The 26,638-nt window shown below is 43.4% G+C and overlaps 2 protein-coding genes and 1 long non-coding RNA gene across 5 annotated transcripts; 2 read left to right on the top strand and 1 right to left on the bottom strand.

The window, feature by feature from the left end:
* Positions 1 to 151: 151 nt before the first annotated feature.
* Positions 152 to 9,110, top strand: LOC310830567 (uncharacterized protein; the record flags this gene model as incomplete). Its single annotated transcript, XM_083710349.1, has 10 exons — positions 152 to 218; positions 1,935 to 2,081; positions 2,549 to 2,707; positions 3,813 to 3,974; positions 5,324 to 5,488; positions 6,236 to 6,397; positions 7,157 to 7,324; positions 8,124 to 8,288; positions 8,503 to 8,667; positions 9,046 to 9,110. 10 exons carry the CDS (start codon positions 152 to 154, stop codon positions 9,108 to 9,110), a joined length of 1,425 nt encoding a protein of 474 aa, XP_083566475.1.
* Positions 9,111 to 9,198: 88 nt separating this feature from the next.
* Positions 9,199 to 23,450, top strand: LOC310829572 (uncharacterized protein). 2 transcript variants are annotated; one of them, XM_083708209.1, is made up of 11 exons: positions 9,221 to 9,357; positions 9,783 to 9,947; positions 12,905 to 13,069; positions 14,357 to 14,521; positions 15,881 to 16,048; positions 16,856 to 17,020; positions 17,218 to 17,385; positions 18,962 to 19,126; positions 19,634 to 19,798; positions 21,831 to 21,968; positions 22,906 to 23,450. In XM_083708209.1, exons 1-11 carry the CDS (start codon positions 9,279 to 9,281, stop codon positions 23,040 to 23,042), a joined length of 1,680 nt encoding a protein of 559 aa, XP_083564335.1. In that variant the 5' UTR covers positions 9,221 to 9,278; the 3' UTR covers positions 23,043 to 23,450. The 2 variants fall into 2 exon arrangements, with proteins under 2 accessions (XP_083564336.1, XP_083564335.1); XM_083708210.1 differs by lacking the exon at positions 15,881 to 16,048 and having other exon boundaries at positions 9,199 to 9,357.
* Positions 23,451 to 23,569: 119 nt separating this feature from the next.
* Positions 23,570 to 26,637, bottom strand: LOC310829733. Of its 2 annotated transcripts, XR_014557345.1 has the most exons (4): positions 26,509 to 26,637; positions 25,410 to 25,521; positions 24,290 to 24,419; positions 23,570 to 23,899 (listed from the first exon to the last, which is right to left on the bottom strand). It is a non-coding gene; the product is annotated as an uncharacterized lncRNA (long non-coding RNA). The 2 variants fall into 2 exon arrangements; XR_014557344.1 differs by having other exon boundaries at positions 23,570 to 24,419.
* Position 26,638: the final 1 nt, after the last annotated feature.

Raw genomic sequence — 26,638 nt, 5'->3', positions numbered from 1 at the left:
GAGGAAAATGATTTATTTGCAGCTGTTCCTCTAGGAGGGAGGGAATATAAGTTTTGGCAGGCAAGTTGATGTGGGGAGCGGCCAAATAGAGATTATATAGAGAAGGGAACACATCACATTTCACTTCTTATGGACTTACCAACGAGCTGCGATGTTTGCTATCCTGGGATTCCTTGTATTAGGCTGCAATCTCCATACAGTCCACACAGAAGGCAAAGGTAATACTGATGCCAAGAGATGCTTCTAGGTTCTCGAGCTGTGTCTTTAGAGGGCTATTGCTGAGGACTGCCAGAGTGATGCAGCCCCCTCAAACAGCAAATCTGGGGTTTGTCATGAGGAGGCAGCAAATTGTTAGTTATTTATTGGGTTTTATGATGGGGAGAGGTGTTGATGGGGTTTTCTGCTATAGGTGACAAAAGAGGTTTGGAGACTGTGCCCCTTGACTTAGAGGGGAGCATCATTTGCTGCTCTGCCTCCACATCACAGTAACTTGGGCTGGTTCTGCGTAAGGTGCCACCATGTCCTAATTTACCGTCTTAGAGATGAAGAACCACTAGATAGGAGAGCAGGGCCTTGAAGTCCGCCATCAACAGTTAGCCCTGGGACAGGTACTCATGCCAATCTTCCATACTATGGTGAGGTCTACTGTATATCCATTTTAAATCCTAGTAATAATTTTCTAAATTTTCAATTGCATGCCAATATGTAAACATGTGCAAACTTTGTCTATCTCTGTCCTTTTTGCTCTATGTTTTGGTGATGCCTAAACTGGCTACCCTAGCTCTGTATGCACTCTTAGCTTCTCACCCCGCTGTTTCCTAACAGGACTAGGTTTCCTAACCGCTAACTGTTTCCTAACAGAAAGGCACAAAATTATTCGTATGGGCTGAGCTTTCTAGATTTAATCCATGGAAAGAAATGGGGCGGTTGATGGGAATTTCGCTGTTTCGGATTGTATTTGCCTCTCCAGTAAAGCTTCTCCCATACAATCCCAGACTACTTTTCCCTTTTATACTGAGATAACGATTGGGTCACCCCAGGTCAGTGGGCCCTCAGCTAGTGTGCCTGACCTGGCTGACCTCTGGCATACTGCCAGGAAACATATCTCAAGTGATATGTTGCAGTTCAGGTGATGTGAGGCTTAGCAGGTCTGGCCCAATTATAAATGAATATGATAAAACCTGATGCTTGCTGTTGGGGAGACCAGATACAGTGCCAACCCAGAGTTCAAATGGTACCTACCCACTAGGAACACTTTTAAAAATGTTGCACCATTCAGACACCATTCAGCTAATCATTAGGACTTGTACAGCTTCTGTTTTATTCTGCCATGATTTTGATCAATCCCATTTGCTGGATTTTCATAACTGTAGTAATGCTGCTGAACTGTCAGAAACTGGCTTGGTGAATTGTACATTTAGAATCGTTTTTAGGAAATTGTTTCACTAGTCAAAATTTATATCAAATGTTGTTGCTCCTATCATTAGCTGTGCTGAGGGTTCCTGGTGGCCAAGAAGTGAAAAAAAATAAGAAAATCAATAAAAGGAATCCAGTTGAATAAATATGCACATTTTAACTAGAAGCCAATATAGTTGGGATTTCTAACACACATTTTATTTATAATACAGTTTTTCTTTTTAACATGTTTTCAGGTGTTTTTCCTTAAAAAATGTAAATGTTTTCATTGCCAATTCCATTCATTTCAATGCATCAATTGATTGCAATACTCCCCTGATATCCAGATGAAGTTTTATGTAAATAGGGGTGTCCTTGATCTCAAGGCAGGAGAAACCCCACATTTGCAGCAGAGATGAATGTGGAGAACCTTTTTCCATACTCAAGTGAACAGGGCTACACCCTGCTACTTTTACTTGGCCATGATTCTTAGATTAGCTTATACCGACAGCCTCTCAATTTCTTACTTTTCCTTTAAGGTCCTCCATCTTGCAGCTTCCCTTTCATTTTTGATGGTAGATCCTACTCATCATGCACGAAGGATGGGGCTATTGATGAACAGTTGTGGTGTGGCACAACTCCTAACTATGACAAGGATGGCCAATGGAAGCGCTGTTCTCTCCAAGGTGGGTAGTCCATAATACTGCTAGAATTATTATTTTTTCCTGAGCAGTGACTCAAGCTTTATACGATGCCTTAATAGTGATGGGTGAACCTTGTTCATTTCAGTTTCTCATTTTTCTCAGTCATTAAGTTCAGTTCTATACATTTCCACATCAGTTTGCAAATTTTCTCTCTCATGCAAGATTTGCCAGCATTTTAGTAGAAATTTCTCCCAATTTTGACTTTTATTTTTGTCTGAGAATTCCCCAATGCACACACTTCTCAAAGCATTTCCCATGAATATTTTGTATTTATGGAATTTCACAAATGTATGCACATATAAGGTCTCTGCTGCCTGACCTACTTCCCACCTTCTTGGTTAGCAGCAGTGACATGTCGTGCTGGGAAGTCAAGTGAGCAGTGCCACTTTTTCCTATGCCATTGGCACTACTATTCTTCACATTGTGGCTTGTTCCTTCCACATTTTCAGAGTACGGTGGCAACTCTGGAGGCAAGCCCTGCATTTTCCCCTTCATCTACAAGAATCGGACATTCTACACCTGCACTGATGAGGAGAAAGGTGTATTCTGGTGTGCCACCACGAGAAACTATGACAAGGACCTTGAATGGAGCTTCTGTGCTGACATCAGTAAGAAAACTGAGGGACCATGACTGCTATTAGTATTGGTACTCCAGAGGGAAATGGGAGATAGAGACTTCTGAGTCATCAGTTACAATATTAAGGGAGACCTGGGGAAAGAAAATGTTTTTTCATGATTAAGAGAAGACTCAGAGGGCAAGGTCAACGTCAGGCAGGGCCAGCTCCAGGTTTCTGGGGGCCCTGGGGCACAGGGTATCAGTGACCCCCTTGGCTTTTCTCTCTTTCCTCCTCAAACCACACCCATACCTCTTGACACCACCTATCTACTGTGGTAAAATAAATGTCTACTGAATTATACATTTAAGCTTTAGTTATCACTGACTGCATTTTTTGCCTTCCATTACCATTCAACTCCCAACTTGCAATGTTGTTGTTTTGCCTACAGTACTTCAAACCCATTGTTGTTATGATTCAAATGTCTTACCTGGTCTTCAGTATAAGGTCCCAGGGCAAGTTACAACAATATAAAATATGAGCTTATAATCAGTTAGAACCAGTGCTTTTTTTTTCTTTCCTAAAAAAATATGTTTAGGGCTACTCTCATTTTCCTACTCATATTGAAATACTACCCCTCAATGAGGCCAAACTTAGATTCGCAAAATGTTTAGGGGTATGCGTCCCCCTGCGTCCCCCCAGAAAAAAGCTCTGGTTAGAACAATATACAATCAGAAGAATAGGTGTGTTCTAAAAAATGTGTGTGCGTGTGACGACTTGCCAAATTGTAGTTTGGGAGGAAAAGAATCCCTTATAGTGCCATGCATTCTGGGAAAAGGAAGCAGATGTGTACAGAACAGTCTATGGCAGGGGTGGTTGACCTATGATTCTGCTGCTGCTGTTGGACTCCAACTCCCATCAGTCCCAGAGACCATGACTTAATGGTGAAGGGAAGATAGGAGTTGTAGTCCAGCAAAATCTAGAGGGCCATCAGTTTCCCACCCCTGCTTTATGCTCTTGAGAATAGGCTGAGCTGAGTGTTTTACCCAGGAATCCAAGTTGAACACACTATCCACTGGAGTACACTTGTATTTATGCTTCTTGTACCAACATTTCCCTAAAGGGTAGGAGGAACACTGTCTTTGTCTCCCCTCCTCAGGACTAGATGCCAATCCCAAGGGCCCGTGTGTCTTTCCTTTCACCTATAACAGTACATCCTACTCGGCATGCACAACAGATGGGATTTCTAACAAAAAGCCCTGGTGCTCCCTTACCAACAACTATGACATTGACTTGAAGTGGACTTACTGTGAGCCCTCAGGTAAGAGAAATGACTACTAACCATGATGGCTACTCTCTTCCTCTATGGGTGGAGGCAGTACTGCTTCTGAATCCCACTTGCTGGAAGCCATAGGAGGGGAAAGTGCTGTTGGACTTGGGTCTGGGTTGTGGGTTTCCCACGGGCATCTGGTTGGCCACTGGGAAAACAGGATGCTGAACCAGATGGGCCGTTGGTGTGATCCAGCAGGCTTTCCTTACATTCTTTTGAAAGCTGTAAGCTTGGTAGGGAAGAGGCAGGATCCCACCAGGAACACTTTTCTGTGATCCATCTAGAGGTGATGACAACAGTTAGGTCAGTTTCACCACAGGACTGCTCCAATCATATAGAAAGGGAGATTTCCCAAAGGGGTGGGCAGGATCAGAGTTTCTGAACCTCACCACTCAAGCCTACCTCTTAGTTTCCTCAACCTCTTTCTGCAAGCTTCCCCCATCTGCCAGCTGAGGACAATTACAGCATCAAAGTGCAGTGGAGGAGAGAAACACTCAGGGAGAGAAGTTATGGGGAGGGCTGTGTGCTCTAAACTGTGCATCCTTTCTGTCAGTCACCCCCCCCTCACCTCTCCTTTCTATGTGACTGTAGGAGTCTTGTGTTGAAGTACTACTTCATACCTAATTTGGCCCTAGGAAGACTTGGCCTAGGCTAGGAATTTTTGCATGACACTGTTTTTATGGTTGAAGACATTGCTTTTGATGCTCCAGGGGCACTCTAGGAGAAAGAAAATGGTACCTGGAGAATGCCAAAAATATGGAGGGGAGGAATCTCAGCATGAAAAATGGTTCTTTTAACATTCCATCTTCGTTTCACCCCATTTTCTTGAGGAGCTAATTAAGAAGGTAGAACCCCATTTAGCTGTGTTTAGGGCACCAGTTTATACTGGTGTTTTTTATTTATCTTAACTGACCTATATTTTAAATAATTCTTAACACTGTTGTCATTGTGAATTTGAGATATATTCATGAAAATTCATCAGCATTTTGACCAAAATTATCTTTTAAAGCATTTTTTTTTAGTAAATAGCATATTTTTTTGAAAGCAATTCCACATAATTTCATGCATGCTTGGATGCAATTTTCACTAATATATTCGGTTTGATAAACACATTGGTTGGAGGACTGTATTACAAAATTCAGGGAAGTGCGAATTTTGAAAGATAGATTTGTTTCGGTTCTCGTATTGTTTTGAGAAGTGCAGATTACTTATAAAAATGCAAGCATAATTAAATTTCTCTTCCACCCCTTGGTCCAATTCAGCACAACACAGTTTCACATGTTCCTACTCTAGATGGTCTACAAATCCTCACATTTGCCTTCTTTTATTTTAAAATCCAGAGCCAGCTCCAGCTTCAGAAAACCCATTATGTGTCTTCCCCTTCATCTACAAGGGCAAGTCCTACAGCACATGCACTAGTGAAGGCATGAGTGATGGGAAACTGTGGTGTGCAAACACCAGTAATTATGACGTTGATAAGAAATGGATGTACTGTACTGTCACAGGTAGGAGGAAAGCAGCATATATGTTTGTGTTGGGTTTGGTGGAAGGGATCCAAATGGGTATGAAAGGTACACTGGTCTCCTTTTGAAGGAAGGGCAGGGCATATATTCAACAACAACAACAACAACAACAACAACAACAACAACAACAACAACCGAGTGAGAAGAGAATAAGCACATCACTTCTTCTGCACACAAATACACAAAAAGTTATTTTTACACATGTGTGAACTGACAATCAGCATCCAAGCACTGGGGCATATAGCCAGACAACACAGGTATTGAAACTGGCAAAGGGTTTGACTTGGACAGTGGCTTCCCTATGCCCTCGCATACATTAATTACAAGGTGAATCTTTACCATCACCCTGCAGAGCCACCAGGGAAGCAAATGGGCAGAAAGGTTCTAATCTGTGCCACACAGCCTGCAGCAGACTCAAATGCCCTGGTTGTTCCCACATCCAACTCAGGAACAGTATCATGACGGCTATCAAATTCTGACCTGTACATGACTTTGTACATGTTTGTAGCTTGCCTTTCACCTTGACAACCCTTTTCCTTTGACAATGCACACAACTCAATGTCCCAAGCTATAGGAAGGTTTCTAACAGTGCATCAAATCATAGTTTGATTCCGTGGCAGAAAATTCATGATGCGCACAGTGCAATCCATGCTGGGATACGGGACTACAAGCATGCATAATGATCTTCTCTTTTGGTCTTGTGAACTTTGCCTCCCCATTCCTGCTCAGATGCAGCTGCTGAGCCCAAGGACCTTTGTGCCTTTCCTTTCATGTACAACGGCAAGCTCTATGAGTCCTGCACAACACATGGAATGTCCCAGAAGAAGCCCTGGTGCTCTCTCACAGCAGACTATAATGCGGACCTGCAATGGACATACTGCGAGCCTTCAGGTAGGAAGGATGGGAGGGGCAGGAAGAAGTTTAGTGGTGAGAGATGGGATGCCAGGTAGATTACACAATACTGAGCAAGATGGAAGCAGCTTCCTGTGAATGCTTGTAAGAAGACGGCACATCCCACAGAATCCTTTTTCCAAAAGTGCAAGCCAAACTGGATGTTTATGGCAGAGTCCCCCTGTGCTCAAACACAGAACTGCTTCAATCCTGTAGAAAGAGCATGCCCAATTTCAACAAGAAAAGTGGTGGATAGGTGAGAAATACTGAATTCTCCCAATTTCTGCCATTCACTTCCTTTTTCACATATGAGATGTGAGAGGTGAGGCTCTAATATGGCCATAGTATGTGGCCATGTATGTATGCAAATCCAAACAGGCCAATTAGATTGATTTTTATTGCCCTGTCCAAGCATTCCCAGCAATACAAATACTGTCACAGGCAGTACATATGCCTGGGGTAACCAGTGTGTTGTGCTCACCAAAGTTAATTCGTTCTCCGCCCACCCTGCCACACCCCTGAATACCAGGCCACTGTTTAAACAGGATCTTATTGGGCTTTTGGCCTGATCCAACAGGGCTCTTCTTTATTTTCCTTATGTGAAAAGGGCTGCTTTTATATATCTTGAAATATATTGGACTGATTCAGAGAGGGATGGAAAGTTGAGGTTGATGGTTTCTCTAGCACAAGGATATCTCTGATTAACTCCAATCCCTCCCTGACAAACTGTATATTTCTTTTGCATGGTAAAAAAATCAGGCCCTGATGAGGTTGCGGAAAGTCCACCTTGCATCTTCCCATTCATCTTTAAGAGACAGTTTTACTACAGCTGCACCACCGATGGGCGGAGAGATAAGAAGCCATGGTGTGCCACCACAGGCGACTATGATACAGACAAGAAGCTGAAGTTATGTCCAGAAGAGCCAGGTAAGAGAAGCTAAAGGCAGGAGGAAGAAACAAGCCAAGCAGGGGCCATATCTATTTATTTTATTTTGTAGATTCATAAGTCACATTAAAAACAACATGTATGAAGGGCTCCTATAGGTAGATCAGGTTGTGCTGCTGGCCATATCGCTGAGGCTCTGCCTTTTCTGGACCACCCTCTTGTCAGGGATGGAGAATCCTTTTCAGACAGAGTTCCTTGGCTTCTGGGCAACCTTCCAGTGGTGAATGAAACCAGAAGCAAAAGTGGGTGGAGCAATGAATGTAAATTTTCTCTATTGTAAGATAGGCTAGTTTTTGCACATGTTCCTGTATTCTTCTCTATCCTCCATCCAGCCAAGTGAGAGGCATTATCAGAGATGAAGTACATATTCCAGCTTGGTAAAAATACTCAAGGGGTGTGGCTTGGGTGAAAGGGTGTGACCTGGGGAAAATTTCAAGGGTCAGACAGAGAGGTTTGGAGGACCACATCTGGTCCACAGTCTTGTTTATGTATAGCTGCCCCATACAATTGTGTGGAGCACCTACCTGGGAACAACAACTACAACTCTTTCTAGAAATCCATGTGGGTGTTGAGGGGGAAGAACAAGCAGGAGGTATGATATTGGGGGCATGGCCTCACTTTTCATTATACCTGTAGAAGACTACATCATGTGGAGAAAACATGAAGAGGTTTTTAGTATACTAAATTGGCTGATATCATTTCCTCTCTCTGTGGCATCAGTTATGATATGGATTGCCCACATATCCCTCCATCCACCTTATTTCTAATTTTAAAACCTAGGTCCAGATGTGAAAGTAGAGAGTCCATCTTGCACCTTCCCTTTCATCTACAAGGGCAACTCCTACAGCACATGTACTACAGAGGGCATGAGTGATGGGAAACACTGGTGCGCCACCACCAGCAACTATGACACGGATGAGAAATGGATGTACTGCAATGTCACAGGTAGGAAGAGGACAGCAAAAGTGTTTGGGTTGGTTTAGGAGAAGGGTATTCCTCTTTGTTGCTTCTCAAGCAACATTCCATGTTTTCCTGGATGCTGCTTGTAGCTCTGGGTGTCTGTGGATGTTATATCTTCTCTATCTATAATCTGACACAAGCTATTTTCTTGGGTGCTCCGCGAATATTTAAACTCACTTCTTTTTATATTAACATCCAGGGCCAGATTCAAAGGCAGAGAGTCCAACGTGTGTTTTCCCCTTCATTTACAAGGGCCTATCCTACAGCACATGCACTTCAGAAGGCATGAGTGATGGGAATCTTTGGTGTGCCACCACAAGCAACTATGATGTGGATAAGAAATGGGTGTACTGCAATGTCACAGGTAGGAAGAGAACAGCAAAAAGTGTTTGTGTTGGTTTAGGAGAAGGGTGTTCTCCTGCAGATGGGCGGAGTGATGGGAGACTCTGGTGTGCCACCACAAGCAACTATGAAGCTGAAAAGAAATGCCCTAGAGCAACTTTTTTCTCTGCTCATGGATGTAAGAGCCTCAGATCATCATGGATGACCATCAAACAAATCATTGTCCTGTTCCTTGCTTAGAACAGAGGCGGGTACATCTCAGATTGTATGTATTCCACTCTGGAGTGAAAACATGTATGTTGTGTGCTGACAGAAGATCTCCCCTATAAGTAACCTAAGATGATAACTACTTCTGCTTTGAGAGGTCCATACATCCTTGCCCCGAGTGCTATTTTTCTAGAAAAAGAGGTGCTGGAACTCACCCGGAAGCCCCCCTTCCATATAATGGAAATGGCACCGTCCTGAGAGGTGCTGGAAATGAGTTCCAAGGAGTTCCAGCTGAAAAAGCCCTGCTTGCACCCATTTTCTTTTTTTCTTTCAAATTCAGGGCCAGACTCAAATGGAGAGGGTCCTTCCTGTGTATTTCCATTCATTTATAATGGCAAGTCCTACAGTGCATGTACCACTGACGGCATGAGTGATGGGAAATGCTGGTGTGCTACCACCAGCAACTATGATTTAGATAAGAAGTGGATGTACTGTAATGACACAGGTAAGAGGAGTAGGACATATGTAGATTGCAAATGATACTTTATGACAGTACCTTCCATTTGCATTGAAATGAATGGAGTGGGATAATGTAAATACAACATAATCTGCGTCATTCATTATATAATTTATGTAAATTACACAATTTTGCCACAGTAAACAATAACATAATGTAGTTTTTGGTGGAAGATGAACTGAAGCAGAATGGAAACAGTGCTGCATGCAATGAATACGGGGCAGGTTGGAAAATAATACCTTCTTGCATCCCTAGTGGTACTTAAGAAGCAACATTCCACGTTTTCCTGGATTCTGCTTGCAGCTCTTGGTGTCTGTGGATGTTATATCTTCTCTATCTGTAATCTGACAGAAATTATATTCTTGGGTGTTCCACAAATGTTTAAACCCACTTCTTTTTATGTTAACACCCAGGGCCAGATCCAGAAGTAGAGAGTCCAACATGTGTCTTCCCTTTCATCTACAAGGGCCAATCCTACAGCACATGCACTTCAGAAGGCATGAGTGATGGGAAACTCTGGTGTGGCACCACGAGCAACTATGATGTGGATAAGAAATGGGTGTACTGCAATGTCACAGGTAGAAAGAGAACAGCAAAAGGTGTTTGTGTTGGTTTAGGACAGGCATGGCCAAACTTGGCCCTCCAGCTGTTTTGAGACTACAACTCCCATCATCCCTCGCTAACAGCACCAGTGGTCACGGATGATGGGAACTGTAGTCCCAAAACAGCTGGAAGGCCAAATTTGGCCATGCCTGGTCTAGGAGAAGGGTGTTCCTCTATGTCTGATCATGCAAAAGCAAGGAACTGCAGAGGTTTAAGGAAGAGAGCACTCTGGAGACAAAGAATGACAGACGTCATAGAGGTGTATAAAATTAGCCTAAAACTAATGGATGTCCTGTAATGCCACAGGGGGAGAGCAACACAACATAGGAACCTTCTACCTATATTGAGTAAGACCATTGGAAATACTAGCTCAGTATTTTCTATCACTTGGCAGCAGCTCTGAAGGGTTTCAGGCAGGCAACCTTACTTGCAGTTGCTAGAGGTTCGGTCTGGAGCCATCTGCATGCAAAGCAGTTGGCCTACCACTGAGCTATGAGCCCTTTTCCTTTCTGGAGTAGCCGGGTTCTGCGATCACTGGCTATTGGATGGGCTAGCCCTGGCTGTGTCACGTAGTTTCGGCAATCATTTGCGTTTTTGTGTTCTTTTTGGTGATATAGTTAGGCATTATCATGTGACATTTATGTGACGTTGTAGTTTGATTAGTGCAATGCGTTGCTTTCTTTTCTTTTCATTTTTGTAATTTCATACAATGTTTTGCTTCATTGTTCATTACATGCATTATAACATTTCCATTCACTTGGAGCTTCCAGATTTGGATGGAAAAGGGACATTATAAATTTATGTCTTGCCAAATGCAAGGTGGCTCTTTTAAATGAGATCCAGAAGTAATACAAAACACAAGTGAGTGAGAAGATTAAAGATTTTATTCTAAACAGCAAGTAATATATACAGTGGTACCTCGGTTTATGAACTTAATCCATTCTGGAAGTCCATTCTTAAACCAAAGCATTCTTAATCCAAGGCATGCTTTCCCTACTGAGGCCTCCCGCTGCCAGTGCCCTTCCACCATTCAGCTTCTGTTTGGCTTCTGAGGCAAAGTTCACTAACTGGAACACCTACTTCTAGTTTTGCAGAGTTCGTATCCCGAATTGTTTGTTAACAGGGCTGTTCGGAGACTGAGGTACCACTGTACATACCAAGCAAGCACCTCAACCTGACACTTGGAAGCCCTCAAGAAATGGCAAAGTGACTCCCCCAGGTAGCCCTAGTTTGCATGGCCCTGTGGCCATCAGTCCATGCATGAGCTTGTTAGACTCTGCTCAACACCATCTGATTTATAGATAGCTAGCCTGTTAGCCTGTGTGGCTTGCTTGACTGGCTACATGCAGATTATTCATCAGCCACCTCTCCCAATGCCTCACATTCTCCAAACAATGTCTAACACCAAAGAAGGTGAAGATACCCAGCACTATCACTTCCTTCCACAGATTAGGGCATTAAAGGCTGTTGCGTGGCAAGGCCCCCAGAACAGCCCCTTGTTAAAATAAATTCACACGGACACAGAATATTTAGTTTAAGGTTACTTAATTTTAGGCCACAACTTTATTGAATTACAGAAATGTGAGCGGTATTGGCATAGACTATATCGGACTCCTGCCCACTTTGCAGGTAGTCAATAAGGGTAAACCACCCCAATAGGAAGCCACATCGGGGGAACCCGCTGTCAGGGAAAGGGAGACGGTTAGAGAGACAAGGGGGGAGAGAGGCAATTACCGAGAGCCGAAAGAGCTCATTAGCAGTCTATCATCCGACTCAGAGGAGGAAATAGGGAGGGGGCAACCAGTCCCCGGAATGAGCTACTCACAGAACAAAGGAAGTAGCAGGCGTGGCCTGTACCGATGGGCATGCTGGGGAAAAAGACGTCACAAATCTTCAGTCGAGACATCTGACTGAGCTAAGCATGGACACGTTTGTTTGAACTCTTGTAACTGCTTTGAACTTTTGGTAATAAATCAACAAGACAGAAATGGCTGTGTGCCTGGAGCGTTATCTCTGCTAGTTTTGGCAGCTTCTACTCCTTACACCCGCCTATAGCTTTCCTCAGTGTTCCCAGGGGCCTGGCATGGCCCTAGCCCCTCAAGCGGACTTCAGACAGGAACCAGCCCCTGGCTTCCTTTAATGGAATACCCTTGGTCAATGGAGGGGCAGGTGATGGCTGACCTCCCCTCCCCCACAATTCAATGAGCCAATGCCTAACTGCCAAACCTTACAAAGTTGTGACGATGGTTAAGAGGTAGGCGAAAACCAAATGGCCCATGCCAATTTGCCAAATGAAAAAATTCCTACCTGTCCCCTGTCCCAAGACAGGCGACCAACCAACCTCCAAAGCAAAGCCAGAGAACACATAAATTACAGGGCAGGTGTGTGGATGTTTGGCAGTGTGAATCAGGTGCGTAGCCACGTCGTGCTGCTGCTTTTCAACTCCTCACAATCTCCCTGCTCAAAAAGATTGGCCAATAGGTCTGGGGTGTTTGTGATGACACCCTGGCATGAAAGTGTTACTTTGCCCATGCCAGGGTGGGGGGAGGAACTGGGCTGGGGGCCTGCCCGCAACCAGGACCACTCTAAAGATGATCCCACTTCTCAGCCATCAAAGAGCTAACAAGAGATAAGAAGGGGAAGGAACAGAGGCAGGAAAGGCAGCCATGTTAGATCACTAACTCCTCGATACAATTTATTTTCTGGATAGATTGCCCATACAATGTGAGAACTGCATAATAAACTGCTTCGCCTCCGTGTCTACCCCAGTCTTCTTCAACTTCCCATCATCCCTCACCATTGGCTAAGCTGATTGGGAAAATGAGATGGAATTAGCAAGTCTTGGAGAACAAGCAAATAGAATAATGCAGGTAAGTGCGAAAGTGTTCCATTCTTTAAGAACATTTCTTCCTTCTATCTGTTCAAAAACCAGGGCCTGATGAGAGTGTCGAAAGCCCGCCTTGTGTCTTCCCATTCATCTACAAGGGCAAGTTTTACCTCAGCTGCACTGCAGATGGGCGGAGTGATGGGAATCTCTGGTGTGCCACCACAAGCAACTATGAAGCTGACAAGAAATGGAAGTTCTGCCAGGACTCAGGTAAGCTCAGAGAAAACAGAGGAAGTGGAGGTTAATCATTCCCATTGGTACCAGATGGTCAAACTGGTGTGGGTCAAGATACTTCCTCAGTTCCTCAGGAGCTCTGAACCCATTGGTTTCTCTTGTTTAGTGAAATGCTAGGAGTTCATTAAAATTACAGTGTTTCAAAGGAAGCAATAGCATGACAGCACACAAGCTGTTCAGTGGTCGATAGTCTCACTAGATAGGTTACATCTAACTTCAGAATATAATCTTTATCCTTGCTAGCTGGAAGAGTACCAGCTTTTCTGTCCCAATCCTAGCTGCTCTACCCTCCTTTAATTTTTTTTAACCCAATGTATTTTGTCAGTGAGCCGATGCATTTTTATTTTCTTCCTATCTACAAATAATCCAGAAGTTACTGAATGGAGATAACACTTTATGTTTCTTACAGGAACTGGGCAGTTGTCTGGGTTAGGGCATATCTGAATCTCACCCTATAATTAGAGGAGCGTAAAGAGCTTTGGGAATGCAGCACAGCACGTCTGAGGATAATATGGTGGTGGGCAAGGATTTATTTATAACATTTCTTACCTTCCCCTTCACCATAAGGTCGTGGGGCAGGTTGCAACAATACAATCATGCAATGATAAAAACACATAAAGCAAGTTTATACAAGAATAATAACAAGAAAAGCAGCACAATATAGGTTAATTCGGGAGGAGTTGCCTTCAGAGGTAAGGGTCGGGACCTTCATAGTGTCACACACTGGGGTGACACACTCACTATGGAATGTTTTTCATAGGGAGTTTCACTTCACACCTACTTTAATGTTATATCAGCCCCATCTGATTTCATTTTTTAAAAAACCTATGTGTTTTCCCAGTCCCCTCTTATGATAGGGCCTAGAGGTACTTTTTTTCACTGCTCATGGATGTCAGAGCCTCAGATCATCATGGAAGACCATCAAACAAATCACTGTCCTGTTCCTTGCTTAGAACAGAGGCAAGTACATCTCAGATTGTATATATTCTACTCTGGAGTGAAAGTGTGCAGGTTGTGTGCTGATAGAAAATCTTCTTCTAAGTAACCTAAGATGATAACTGCTTCTGCTCTGAGAGGTCCACAAATCCTTGACACCAGTGCTATTTTTCTAGAAAAAGAGGTGTTGGAACTCACCAGGAAGCCTCCCTTGTTTTCTTATAATGGAAATGGCACCCACCTGAGAGGTGCTGGAACTGAGTTACGGTGCGTTCCAGCTTAAAAAAGGCCTGCTTGCACCCATTTTCTTTTTCTTTTTAAATTCAGGGCCAGACTCAAATGGAGAGGGTCCTTCCTGTGTATTTCCATTCATTTATAATGGCAAGTCCTACAGTGCATGTACCACTGACGGCATGAGCAATGGGAAATGCTGGTGTGCTACCACCAGCAACTATGATTTAGATAAGAAGTGGATGTACTGTAATGACACAGGTAAGAGGAGTAGGACATATGTAGTTTGTGTTCACTTAGGACAGGGGTGGGGAATTCTTCCATCCAAAGGGCAGCTGACCCTTCTATTTCACACTTGATAAATTCTCCATGGATTTTTGAATATTTAGAGAAATTATAGGAGTGGGGGGAGGCATTCAGAACATATTGTACAGACACTGTCACAGTTATATTGGTTGTCTATTTGTTTTGGATTTTTTTTTTAATTGTGGCATTGATCTTTAAAGCCCCTAAATAATTTCAACCAGATTATTTGAAGGACCACCTGTGCTTATAGGAACCTACCCATTTCTTAAGATAAGCCTCAAGGAGCTTGCTCAAAGGCTCGTTGTCAAGGCCCATTAGGCTGGTAGGCACTAGAAACAGGGGCTTAATCATTGATGACCCCGTAATTTATTTTAACTGTTCTGAAGGGGATACTTACTGCCCCATCTTTGTTAACTTTCAAACGGATCTTTAAACCTTTTCATTTCTATCTGAATTACACTAACACCCTTAAACAGATATTGAACTGTTCTGTTTTGTAATTTGCATTGTATTGTATGGATTTTAAAAATAATTCATATATGGTACACACAGTGGGGTGTTGCTTTCCTGGCTATGGCAATGCTGTCGCTTGCTGGAAGTGGGGTGGGGTGGAGCAGCATGTTAGCAAGGTTTGGCAAGGGTCAGGAGTGTCAGCTTGGCCCTGCAACTGTGGGTACCTGAGGCCATGGGTGCCATGCAGCTTGCATGGCCCTGTCACTGAAATTTGTGGGTATCTGGCTCCTTCATGGGTAATTTTGTGGGTGCTTGGGCACCCAGGGCACCCAGGGAGTTGGCACCTATGGCAAGGGTAGTGGACCCTACTCTATGTGTGTCTGCATTGGCTTCTGCTAACCCAGTGCTTTCTACACCCTCACTGCTGTGCTGCCCTAGCTCACCCTGGTTCTGGCAAGTGGACAGGAGCAGTACCCCACCAGACAGACACCATCACTAGACAGACAGACTTTCTGTCCTTCATTTGAGCTTTAAAATACAGTGGTACCTCAGGTTAAGTACTTAATTCGTTCCGGAAGTGTGTTCTTAACCTGAAACTGTTTTTAACCTGAAGCACCACTTTAGCTAATGGGGCCTCCTGCTGCTGCTGCACCACTGGAGCACGATTTCTGTTCTCATCCTGAAGCAAAGTTCTTAACCTGAGGTACTATTTTTGGGTTAGCGGAGTCTGCAACCTGAAGCGGATGTAACCCGAGGAACCACTGTATATAGGACTTGTATCTCAGAACAAGAAAATAAGTTAAGACATCTAAGAAAACATTTCTAACTTTAAGAACACATCATCTATTTGTTTAATGACAGGACCTGACAAGAGTGTGGAAAGTCCACCTTGCACCCTTCCATTCATCTTTGAGGGCAAATTGTACGTCCACTGCACTGCAAGTGGGCGGAATGATGGGAGGCTGTGGTGTTCCACCACCAGCAACTATGATGTTGACAAGAAATGGAAGTTCTGTGAGGAGGACTCAGGTAAGGGCCTGAGGAAGTAAAAAACTTGAAGAAAACAGAGACAAACCTCCAGCAGTGAGATTCAGAATTGCACAGAATGACTGCAGATTAGTGATTGCCATTGCTAAAAGTTGGTTAAATATGTTGGCAACTCTTGGGATAAATTCTTATGTTTGTATGTCATCACAATGGGCTCCAGGTCTTCCACTCTGATCCGACTGCATTCCTCTAATGAGTTTCTGTCACCAGGTGCCAAAGCAGTAATGGGAGTAAGGGAAGGAGATAAATATTTGGGCAGCACCTAGGGATGTTAGAGAATTTCAGTAAAAATGGAAATGAGAGTGGAAATCACCAATGTTCTTTTATTCATCCCATGAAAAAAAATCCAGTGAATAAATTCAGTATTTGGTATTGTTTCTGCTTTGAGACTGCAAATGATACTTTATGATCGTTTCCTCTATTTGCATTGAAATGAATAGAGTGGGATAACGTAATGACAACATAATCAGCGTCATTAATTATAAAACTTACATAAATTACACAATTTTGCCACATTGAACAATAACATAATGTAGTTTTTGGTGGAAGATGAACTGAAGCAGAATGGAAACAGTGCTGCATGCAATGAATACAGGGCAGGTTGGAAAATAATACCTTCTTACATCCCTAGTGGTACTTAAGAAGCCACATTCCACGTTTTCCTGGATTCTGCTTGCAGCTCTTGGTGTCTGTGGATGTTATATCTTCTCTATCTGTAATCTGACAGAAATTATATTCCTGGGTGTTCCGCAAATGTTTAAACCCACTTCTTTTTATGTTAACATCCAGGGCCAGATCCAGAAGTAGAGAGTCCAACATGTGTCTTCCCTTTCATCTACAAGGGCCAATCCTACAGCACATGCACTTCAGAAGGCATGAGTGATGGGAAACTCTGGTGTGCCACCACCAGCAACCATGATGTGGATAAGAAATGGGTGTACTGCAATGTCACAGGTAGGAAGAGAACAGCAAAAAGTGTTTGTGTTGGTTTAGGAGAAGGGTGTTCCTCTTTGTCAGATCAAGAAAAAGCAAGCAGCACTGGAGGATTAAAGAGGAGAGTACTCTGCAGACAAAGAAGGACAGACATCATAGAAGTGTATATAATTAGCCTAAAACTACAACATTCTCCCCCCCCTTCCTTCTTGAAACAGGACCAGATATAAGCAAGGAAGCTCCCAAATGTGCCTTTCCATTCATCTTTGAGGGCAAGTTGTATATGAATTGCACTGCAAGTGGGCGGAATGATGGGAAGCTGTGGTGTTCCACCACCAGCAACTATGATGTCGACAAGAAATGGATGTTCTGTGAGGAGGACTCAGGTAAGGGCCTGAGGAAGTCTAAAGCTAGGAAAAGAAAAAGACCAGCTTCCAGCAGGGAGATTCAGAGGGGCACAGAATGAATGCAGATTAGTGATTTCCATTTCACATGTTCACGTATCCTTTTCTATCCTTTAGATAGTCAAGTGAGAGGCATTATCAGAGTTCAAGTACACATTCTAGCTTGGTAAAAATACTCAAGGAGTATGGCTTGGGTGAAAGAGGGTGTGACCTGGGGAAAGTTTCAAGGATCAGACAGGGAGGTTTGAAGAACCACATCTGGTCCACAGTCTTGCTTATGTATAGCTGCCCCATACAATTTGTGTGGAGCAGCTACTTGGGAACAACAACTACAATTCTTTCTAGAGATACATATTTAACATGTGGGTGTTGAGGGGGAAGAACGAGCAAGAGGTATGATATTGGGGGCATGGCCTCACTTTACTTTATACCTGTAGGAAACTACATCATGTGGAGAAAACATGAAGAGGGCTTTAGTTTACAAAAAATCAAAAACACAAAAACTGAACTGAATTGATCTGATACAAAAAATGAGTGACTCCAATGTTAAAAGACAGCCATATATGTGTGTCTAGTTGTTCCCTCAGCATGTCATATTTATGCAGAGACCTCAACTTCTGACTTGTGGGGATTGTCTATCTACTAAAGCACTTCTAATACTTGCTTAGTTATTTTGCATATTTCTCGTACGGCTTTTGTCCAGAATAGTTGGATTTGGGGGCATTCCTACCACACGTGGAGGTATGTGCTTGTGGAGGTGCATCTTCTCCAGCATTGTGGTGAGGTTCCTGGGTGTATTTGTGCTAGTTTCCTTGGTGTTTGGTACCACCTGTAAGTGAGTTTCAGAGTGAGTTTTTTCCTTTTCGTTGATATGGATTAAAAGGGAAGTTTAAACCACATTCTGGTCCACTGAGTGGGGTTAATATCATAACGTATGTCATCCTCCCATTGTTTTTTGATTGCGTCTAGGGGGATTGTGGGATTTTGGACTAGTATTTTGTATATTGCGGATACTATCAATTTGCCATGTCCCTTTGTTGTTAGGAGGAGGTTTTCGAAGGTCGTCAGGGGCCTAGTTTGCTGTCATAATACCCCACACATACATTAAGTAAAATAGAAACATTGCCACCCGACTCTACCCCCACTCACCCTGGCCCCCTCCACCTCTTCCCCCCTTTTCTTCCTAATGTAACACTAATGTCTCAACAAATGAAACTGATCTGTAGAAAATGTAACTTGAAAAAGAGACATTGCACATACTTTTGTAAACCAAGAAGTCTTTAATAAAAAATACGTTAAAATATCTCTTAAAGCACTGTTATCTAGCAAAAAATAGTCATGGGAGAATTAAATATAAATAAATATAATTAAATTAAATTAAATATTAGGGGACCAAAATAGTTTTTGGGGCCCTAATATGCAGCAAAATTTAGCTTCTTGGGTGTTGTGTATGGGCATAAGGATTGGCTGGTATCATATCCTCTCTCTGTGGCATCAGTTATGATATGGATTGCCCACATATCTCTCCATCTACCTTATTTCTAATTTTAAAACCTAGGTCCAGATCTGAAGGTAGAGAGTCCATCTTGCACCTTCCCTTTCATCTACAAGGGCAACTCCTACAGCACATGTACTACAGAGGGCATGAGTGATGGGAAACACTGGTGCGCCACCACCAGCAACTATGACACGGATGAGAAATGGATGTACTGCAATGTCACAGGTAGAAAGAGGACGGCAAAAGTGTGTGGGTTGGTTTAGGAGAAGGCTGTTCCTCTTTGTCTGATCATGCAAAAGCACGGAACTGTGGAGGATTATGGAGGAGAGTACTCTGCAGACAAAGGAAGACAGCAGGGCCGTCTTTAGCATATGTGCTGCTGGGGTGCAAAGATCCACCCAGCGCCCCCAAATTTAGTTTAGGGGGAGTGAACTCAAAATTCACCTGTAACAACAATGCAGTGGAAAAAACTGCTTTTGTTTCCTGACTCATCGGGAATATTTGACACTATGGAGTAACAGAGTGATGGTGGAGGTGGGTGGGGACTTACAGTCCATTTCTTTTCACTGCTGCTGATGGCAAGGGACTGGTTGGCGCCCCCCAGAATTCGGCGCCTGGGTGCCCCGCACCCCTTGCACCCCCAGGTAAAGTTGGCCCTGGAGGACAGGCATCATAAACGTGTATATAATTAGCTGAAAATTAGCCTCTCCCCACCCTTCCTCCTTGAAACAGGACCAGATATAAGCAAGGAACCTCCCAAATGCATCTTTCCATTCATATTTGATGGCAAGAATTACAGCAGCTGCACAGAAGATGGACGGACTGATGGGAAGCTGTGGTGTGCCACCACTGCCAACTATGATGCAGATAAGAAATCAATGTTTTGCACCATCACAGGTAAGACACAGGCAGAGGAGAAAAGTGGAGAGACATACCTTTTCTCTGAGGCTCATTCTTTACTGCAATTAAAATGGAAATTCATGCCCCCTTTTCTCTTGGGACGCAATTGCTGATGAATCATCAAAGTCAACAGCTTTCCAAAGGAGAGCATCAACATTTATCTGGTAGCAGATAAGCTCATTAATGATACTTGATCTGCTTATATCACATCTAGATGAGGGACATAATCCCAATGTATCTGGTGACCACACTCATCTTTGATCACATTATTTTCACATTTTGACTACGAGGTTTTCATTGTTTGTGTGTGCTGGAGGTTTAAATGTGTGATAGGGCAATATAAGTGCCAACTCTACCCCATCACCCATTTTCTTCACCAAAGGTGCATGTGCAAAAATCACTTTGTGGTGACCTTACTGCAACAAAATATAACGAGCAAACTGGGCCACATACATTTATACATGTGGCAAAGAATATTCCTTGTTCTACCTTGTATCCATAATTATGAATGGCCCTCTAAAGTAGAACATCTGCTGCAAATACTCCCCCCTTCTGTGTTAAGGAAGTGCTTCCTCATTTGGCTTGCTCAGTACCTTACTATGACACTATCATTAAAAAAACCATTTATGTCCATGTAATACTGAAGAGCGACTACTCTGTATAGGGCAGCAAAGTCTGTGAAAGTAAAATACATGCATGAGAAAGAAGAAATTTTGTGGCTGTGAAGAAAGGCAGGGTGGCAGGAATCTAGCTATTTCCTCCTATGACAGTGTTCTTTGACTTTGGGTCCCAATATGATGTTAGGAGAGGGATGCGGGTGGCGCTGTGGGTTAAAGCCTCAGTGCCTAGGACTTGTCGATCATCAGGTTGGCGGTTCGAATCCCCGCGGTGGGGTGCGCTCCCGTTGCTCGGTCCCAGCGCCTGCCAACCTAGCAGTTCGAAAGCACCCCCGGGTGCAAGTAGATAAATAGGGACCGCTTACTAGCGGGAAGGTAAACGGCGTTTCCGTGTGCTGCGCTGGCTCGCCAGATGCAGCTTGTCACGCTGGCCACGTGACCCAGAAGTGTCTGTGGACAGCGCTGGCTCCCGGCCTATAGAGTGAGATGAGCGCACAACCCTAGAGTCTGGCAAGACTGGCTCATACGGGCAGGGGTACCTTTACCTTTTTATGTTGTTAGGACTACAATACCCATCATCCAGAGCCAGCTTGGCCAAATATTCAGGGATAATGGGAGTTGTAGTCCAACAACATCTGGAGAGCCACTATTAAAGGCATCAACAAAGAGAGAGTTTTAGTTCAAGGTTAAGCCTTTTAAAAGGCAAGCATTAACAGGAACACAACCAGTTATTCTAAGGATCACTGAAGAAGAAAACAGTGATATTTGCCATGCGAATGCCATTGTTCTCTTGATTTGTGCTGCCATCTGTTGGTGACTTAATATTGCTTCTGGTTTAAAATTAGTTTAATTGTTATGGTGTCACCAAGGAATGACAAGAGCTCTAGTTTCTAAGAGGCACCAGACACTTTCCGGCAATGGCTGTGATTCCAGAACCCCAAAAAGGACCAACCTGGAATTTCTGCAGTTAGGAAAGTAATGGGGAAATGCAGTGAAAAGTGTGAATCAGGATGAATGCTCATTGTTGTATAACCTTTCCACAAACAAATAATAAAGCCCAGCTCTAAGTTAGCCTTTGCATAAACTTCGTAGAAGCAAATCAAGATGAACACTTGTCTAACCTCTCTGTGAACAATTTGGAATGAATCTTCAATAAAGACCAGCCATAGTTTAATGTCTGTGTAAGCTTTCTTTAATCAAATCTGGATAAATGCTCAGGAAACAGGTCACCTGGAAGCAACCTAAGAGAGGGAATTCTGCAAGGAATTAAGAAAACTCAATATAACATGTTCCCATAATTGCAGTTCCCAGGATTCCTGGAGGGCATGGTGCTTGTTTAAAGTAATTTGCAGTCTGAGATGCAGTTGTGGTCTTACTACAACTCTCTTCCCCACCCCTTCTTTTCTATTCAGAAACAGGCTGTGTCTTCCCTTTTATCTATAAGGGGAAATCTTATGAAAGCTGCACCACCCTGGATAAACATGAAGGAAAAGCTTGGTGTGCCACCACTCCAGACTACCAAACTGGCTTGAAATGGAGATTTTGCAACCGTGAGCAGATTGGGAGGGCAAATAAAAGGCCAAGGGTGGGGTGGGGGTTATTTATGTTTCTATTTGTAGGTCAGACTAAAGACCAGGTCGAAGTGTGGTTGCATGGAGCCTATGAGTTGAGACCATACAAAACCTTTACTGCTTACTTGGCATGGAAGTTAAGGCATTTGTCATGCCTTACAATTTCCTGGTGGTTTTGGAGCACAAGATTGTGCCTTAACTTTCATCTGAAACACAAGGGGTTTTTAAATCACTGAATAATGATATCATAGGTAGAAATTATGGGAAATGGTAGACTAAAAGTGTGAAACTTAAGTAGGGATGACAAAAATCTACTAGTGAAAATAAAATAAACAATCTGTTATCTTAAGAGAAAGATACACTTTTCAAAATTGTGTATACAGTTGTACCTTGGAAGCCAAACACCTTGGCACTCGTACATTTTGTCTCCCGAATGCCACAAACCTGGAAGTGAGTGTTCCGGTTTGCGAACGTTCTTTGGAAGCCGAATGTCCGGCACAGCTTCAGAATCAATGGCTTGATTTTCAATGGCATGCCTTGGTTTCCAAATAAGGTAGAACTGTACAGTGGTATCTCGGGTTCCATACACTTCAGGTTCCATACGCTTCAGGTTACAGACTCCGCTAACCCAGAAATAGTGCTTCCGGTTAAGAACTTTGCTTCAGGATGAGAACAGAAATCGTGCTCCGGCGGTGTGGCAGCAGCAGGAGGCCCCATTAGCTAAAGTGGTGCTTCAGGTTAAGAACAGTTTCAGGTTAAGTATGGACCTCCGGAATGAATTAAGTACTTAACCCAAGGTACCACTATATTAGGAGAAATTTGCACTTAAACAGTGAGAGTAACCAAAATTGATAGACTTCCCCATCTCTCAGGTTAACCTCTTCAATCCACTTTTTCTTTCTTTCTTTCCATTCAGAATTGGACTGCGTCTTCCCCTTCATCTTTCGTGGCAAGTCATACGACAGCTGCACCAAAGCAGGACGCTCAGATAAAAGGAGTTGGTGTTCCCTCACTAGCAATGCTGACACTGACAACAGATGGATTCTGTGCTGATTCAAGGAGAGGAAGTTCAGGTGGGGATGGATCACAGTGGAACTGAGGGATGCTTCCAGACAAGCAGAGATGAAGAAATTGGTAGTAAAGTCTAGTAGCAGACATGTCATGTGGGGTTGCTGGTTCATGTGTTTTGTCTCATATGCAGGACAAGGCAAAGAGATTTTATCTTAACCCACATGCTGAGACTCTTCCTATATCAGCTCTTTTCAGTTTGTGCCCAAAGGAGCTGACTAACCAACTACCTGGTCTTGCTGAGATGTTTGTAGTTTCAGTTTGGATGTTCCTGACTCTGAACAATGAGGAGGTCAACGAAAGAGAAGACCAACAAATGAACCAAGTCCAGCTATCTTTTCCCTACTTTGATGAGTTTTGTAGCTGGGAATAAAAAATCTCTCAGACTTCCAATCTGTATGCCTTCTCCTTCTACCCCCCCCCCCCCAATTTGATCTTTCTGAAAATCTTCCTGTCCAAGGTGTTTCTTAGCAGCTGTGGTGTGCAACAACTCTAGTGCAGAAGAAAGCAGGCTTGAAGCTTGCATATTCTACTAAAAATTAGCGATCCACCAACTGGAGACAGATGCAAAAGTCATACACTTACTTAGAATTAAAGAGCATGGTGCTTCTGAGCTAATGCTCAGAACTGAGCTGGGCTCAGTCTTTTCACTCAAAATCTGCTTTCCCAGCATTCTTCATTTCAACAGTCGAAGGAGCAAGGTGAGGAGCCATTTCATTGTCCCTATTGTTAAAACAACTCTGAGAGCCACATATTCTTGCTGATCTACTGCATATCAACCAGACACCTGTCATTAGATCTGCTCATCCTGACCCACCCATCATTGCTGCCTTGCACTTACCCTGTATAAAGCAGAGACAAAGGATTGAGTTCTCACATGCATGCTCCTTATTTAAGGACCACCACAATCAGTTATGGACTTTAGATTCATAATTCTGATAAAGGAGTTGGCATGGGAATCTATTGTTGTTTGGTATTAAACCATTGCTGGCTTAGAGATGAACTACTTCTGAATACTGGACTGGAAATAGTTGGCTAGAATATCCTTTTCAATGTGGCACCTATTACATGTACATTTGCTCAGTGCAAAGGAACAGCTGACACTCTCCTTTGTTCTCAGCAGTGATTGCTAGGAAGGAACAGAAGTAGCTTTCTAAGTTGATGATATGAAACACACTTAAGATAGAAACACTTGAGGAATTCAGCTTATTTGAATTCCTATGCAAAATTACCTTTTCTCCAAGTATTGGGAAGCTTTAGGAGCAATGCTACCAAGTTTTCCATTTGGTGGGAGACCACTGGGATTGTGACTTCAGCTGCTTCTTCGGAAGTGAGGTTGAAAGATATTCAGGGGTACAAGAACTGGGGGGATAGCGTGGAAAAAAGTTACCATCACCAGCCTGGCATCAGTTCTGGGTGAAATGTAACCTTGTATCTCCACCAACAATGAATTTCCTAAGGAGCTATTTAACACACCTTCTGTGACCTCATAAATGATTGGAGTCAGCCAATCAGGAATCAGTGGGTATAAGCACAGTGTGACATGTTATGATGTCATAATCCAACAGCCAGTGTATAGGCATAACTGTAGACAGAGTAGGAAAGGGAGTTCCCTTTAACAATTTAACCTGTTTGTCTTGATTGGAACACATATGTAGCCAGTCTCAGGGGTGTAGTGTGGGGGATGCCAGAGAGGCCACGGTCCCTGGCACACAATTTTTGAGGGGGGCATGAACCAGGTGCCCCCCATGTAGGCACCCCCAGTGCAGAACAGCTCAGTGCTTCTTACTGCCTGCCAAGGGCCGCATTAACTGGCTGGGCTCCCCCTGCACGGGAGGGCAGGCAGCTCATCACAATCCCACTTTGCTCTAGTGGGGGTGGGGTTGCTCTGGCAGCCTTGGCGTTGTGGGCTTGGCTGGCACACTCTGCCTGGCAGGTGCGCATGCCCCAACTGCTAGCAATCAATGCTATGCCACTGGCCAGTCTTATAGACTGGTAGAAGGTAGTAGAAGTCACCCACTATTACAACATTTCAAATGCTTCCTTGATTTCATTCTTTAAAATAATAGCACCTGGTTTTCAGCAGCTTACTGCCTCTGATATTGATGGCAGAACATTGCCATCATGCCTAGTAGCTACTGAGAGTTAGACAAATTCATGAAGGATAAGGCTATCTTATAAATCCATTCAAGTTGCTGGCCATCACTACATCTCATGCGAGTGAATCAAATTATTTGATTATATGCTATGTGAATGAATACTTCATTTTTTGTGTGTCCTGACTCTTCCAACATTCAGCTTCAGCACATGTTCCTGTGTTCTGATATTATAGAAAGATACACACTTTCTCACCTTTCTCTACTACTTCTGAGCAGACATGCTTAGGGTTTTTCTGACATGGAACCATTTCTTCACAACTTGCATAACCGGACTCTTATATTCCCATGACACCAGTTGACAGATCCTTGGAGAATGATGAAAAATTGAAAATCCTCCAAGAACTGGCCAGTGCCAGATCCCATCACTTCTGGCATTTACCACATCCTGGTAAACATTCAGTTATCACCTGGCACAGCAATTCAAAGTTCAGTTATGAAAGAGAACTAGTTACATAATTATGTGATCTGTGGGAGGGGGCATTGGGGAAGAAGGCTCATTTCTACAAAAAGTTGGGAAAGAGCCTCTTTTGTAGGAATCTTACCATGCCTCAAATATGCACGAGGGAGAAATTAATCCACTTTGAATTTTAAATTGAAATTTCCTAGTATGCACTCTCTGGGGTAGGGTGCTTTTCTAATGGTTCTAATACATTTTATCCTGCACTGTAAATAGCAGGTTGTGGCAGGGTGGATTCAGATTGGTATAATGGTTTTGGTGGAAAGGATTAATAGAACTTTCCCTATTTAGAGTTTTGGATGGTGTGAGAGATCCAGTCACAGACCTCTGGGTTTCACCAGTGGTTTGGTTTATAATAGGGTCCCCAAATGCACACTGGTACATTATGGTCTTTACTGATCATCTAAAAAACCAATAAAGAGTTGGGCTGCCAAATTTCCATAGTGAGGGCACCACACCTTAACCCTCACCCAGGCCCTGTACCAGCCACTCCCCATGCCATCCATTGGTTGAGTGCAGTGGGGCAGCCTGTCAAACACACCAAGTCTGGCCCCATGAGGTGGAACCTTATGTTTTCAGAGTTCCAACTCTTGGGATGAGCCTATATACATTCGGACTGCAGATACATGGACAGTGGTGTGGGGAGGGTGGTGTGAGTCACAATAGGAGGGATGGGGTGAGTGAGCCAAGTCCTCCTGCTCCTCTCAGTCATGAAATTATCACTGGTTGTTTTGGGTCACCTGTATAAGTCTTGTTGTCATAACTTTTTCTGCATTGGTGAACAAAGACACCCTATCTTCCATAGAATTATCTACAAAAGTTACCGGTCAATTACCTTCTAAAAGTGGCTTTTGTTCTTTTTGACAGCAGTGATAACACCTGTTTCAAGAGCTTCTTTGTAGGTAGTTAGGCCATGTTCCTTCTGAGAATTTAACTCTTCCCTCCTATGTATGCACTGACTCCCA

This window comes from Podarcis gaigeae (genome assembly GCF_964106915.1).
Source record: "Podarcis gaigeae genome assembly, chromosome: 13".
Lineage (NCBI taxonomy): Eukaryota > Metazoa > Chordata > Lepidosauria > Squamata > Lacertidae > Podarcis > Podarcis gaigeae.
This window is presented reverse-complemented; position numbering and strand designations above follow the sequence as displayed.

Bases quoted from the DNA above. Each gene is read 5' to 3' on its own strand.
- LOC310829572 (XM_083708209.1), top strand. From the start codon at position 9,279: ATGAGTGATGGGAAATGCTGGTGTGCTACCACCAGCAACTATGATTTA. The intron at 9,358-9,782 runs GTAAGAGGAGTA...GTTAACACCCAG, and splicing joins GATGTACTGTAATGACACAG to GGCCAGATCCAGAAGTAGAG. The intron at 14,522-15,880 runs GTAAGAGGAGTA...GTTTAATGACAG, and splicing joins GATGTACTGTAATGACACAG to GACCTGACAAGAGTGTGGAA.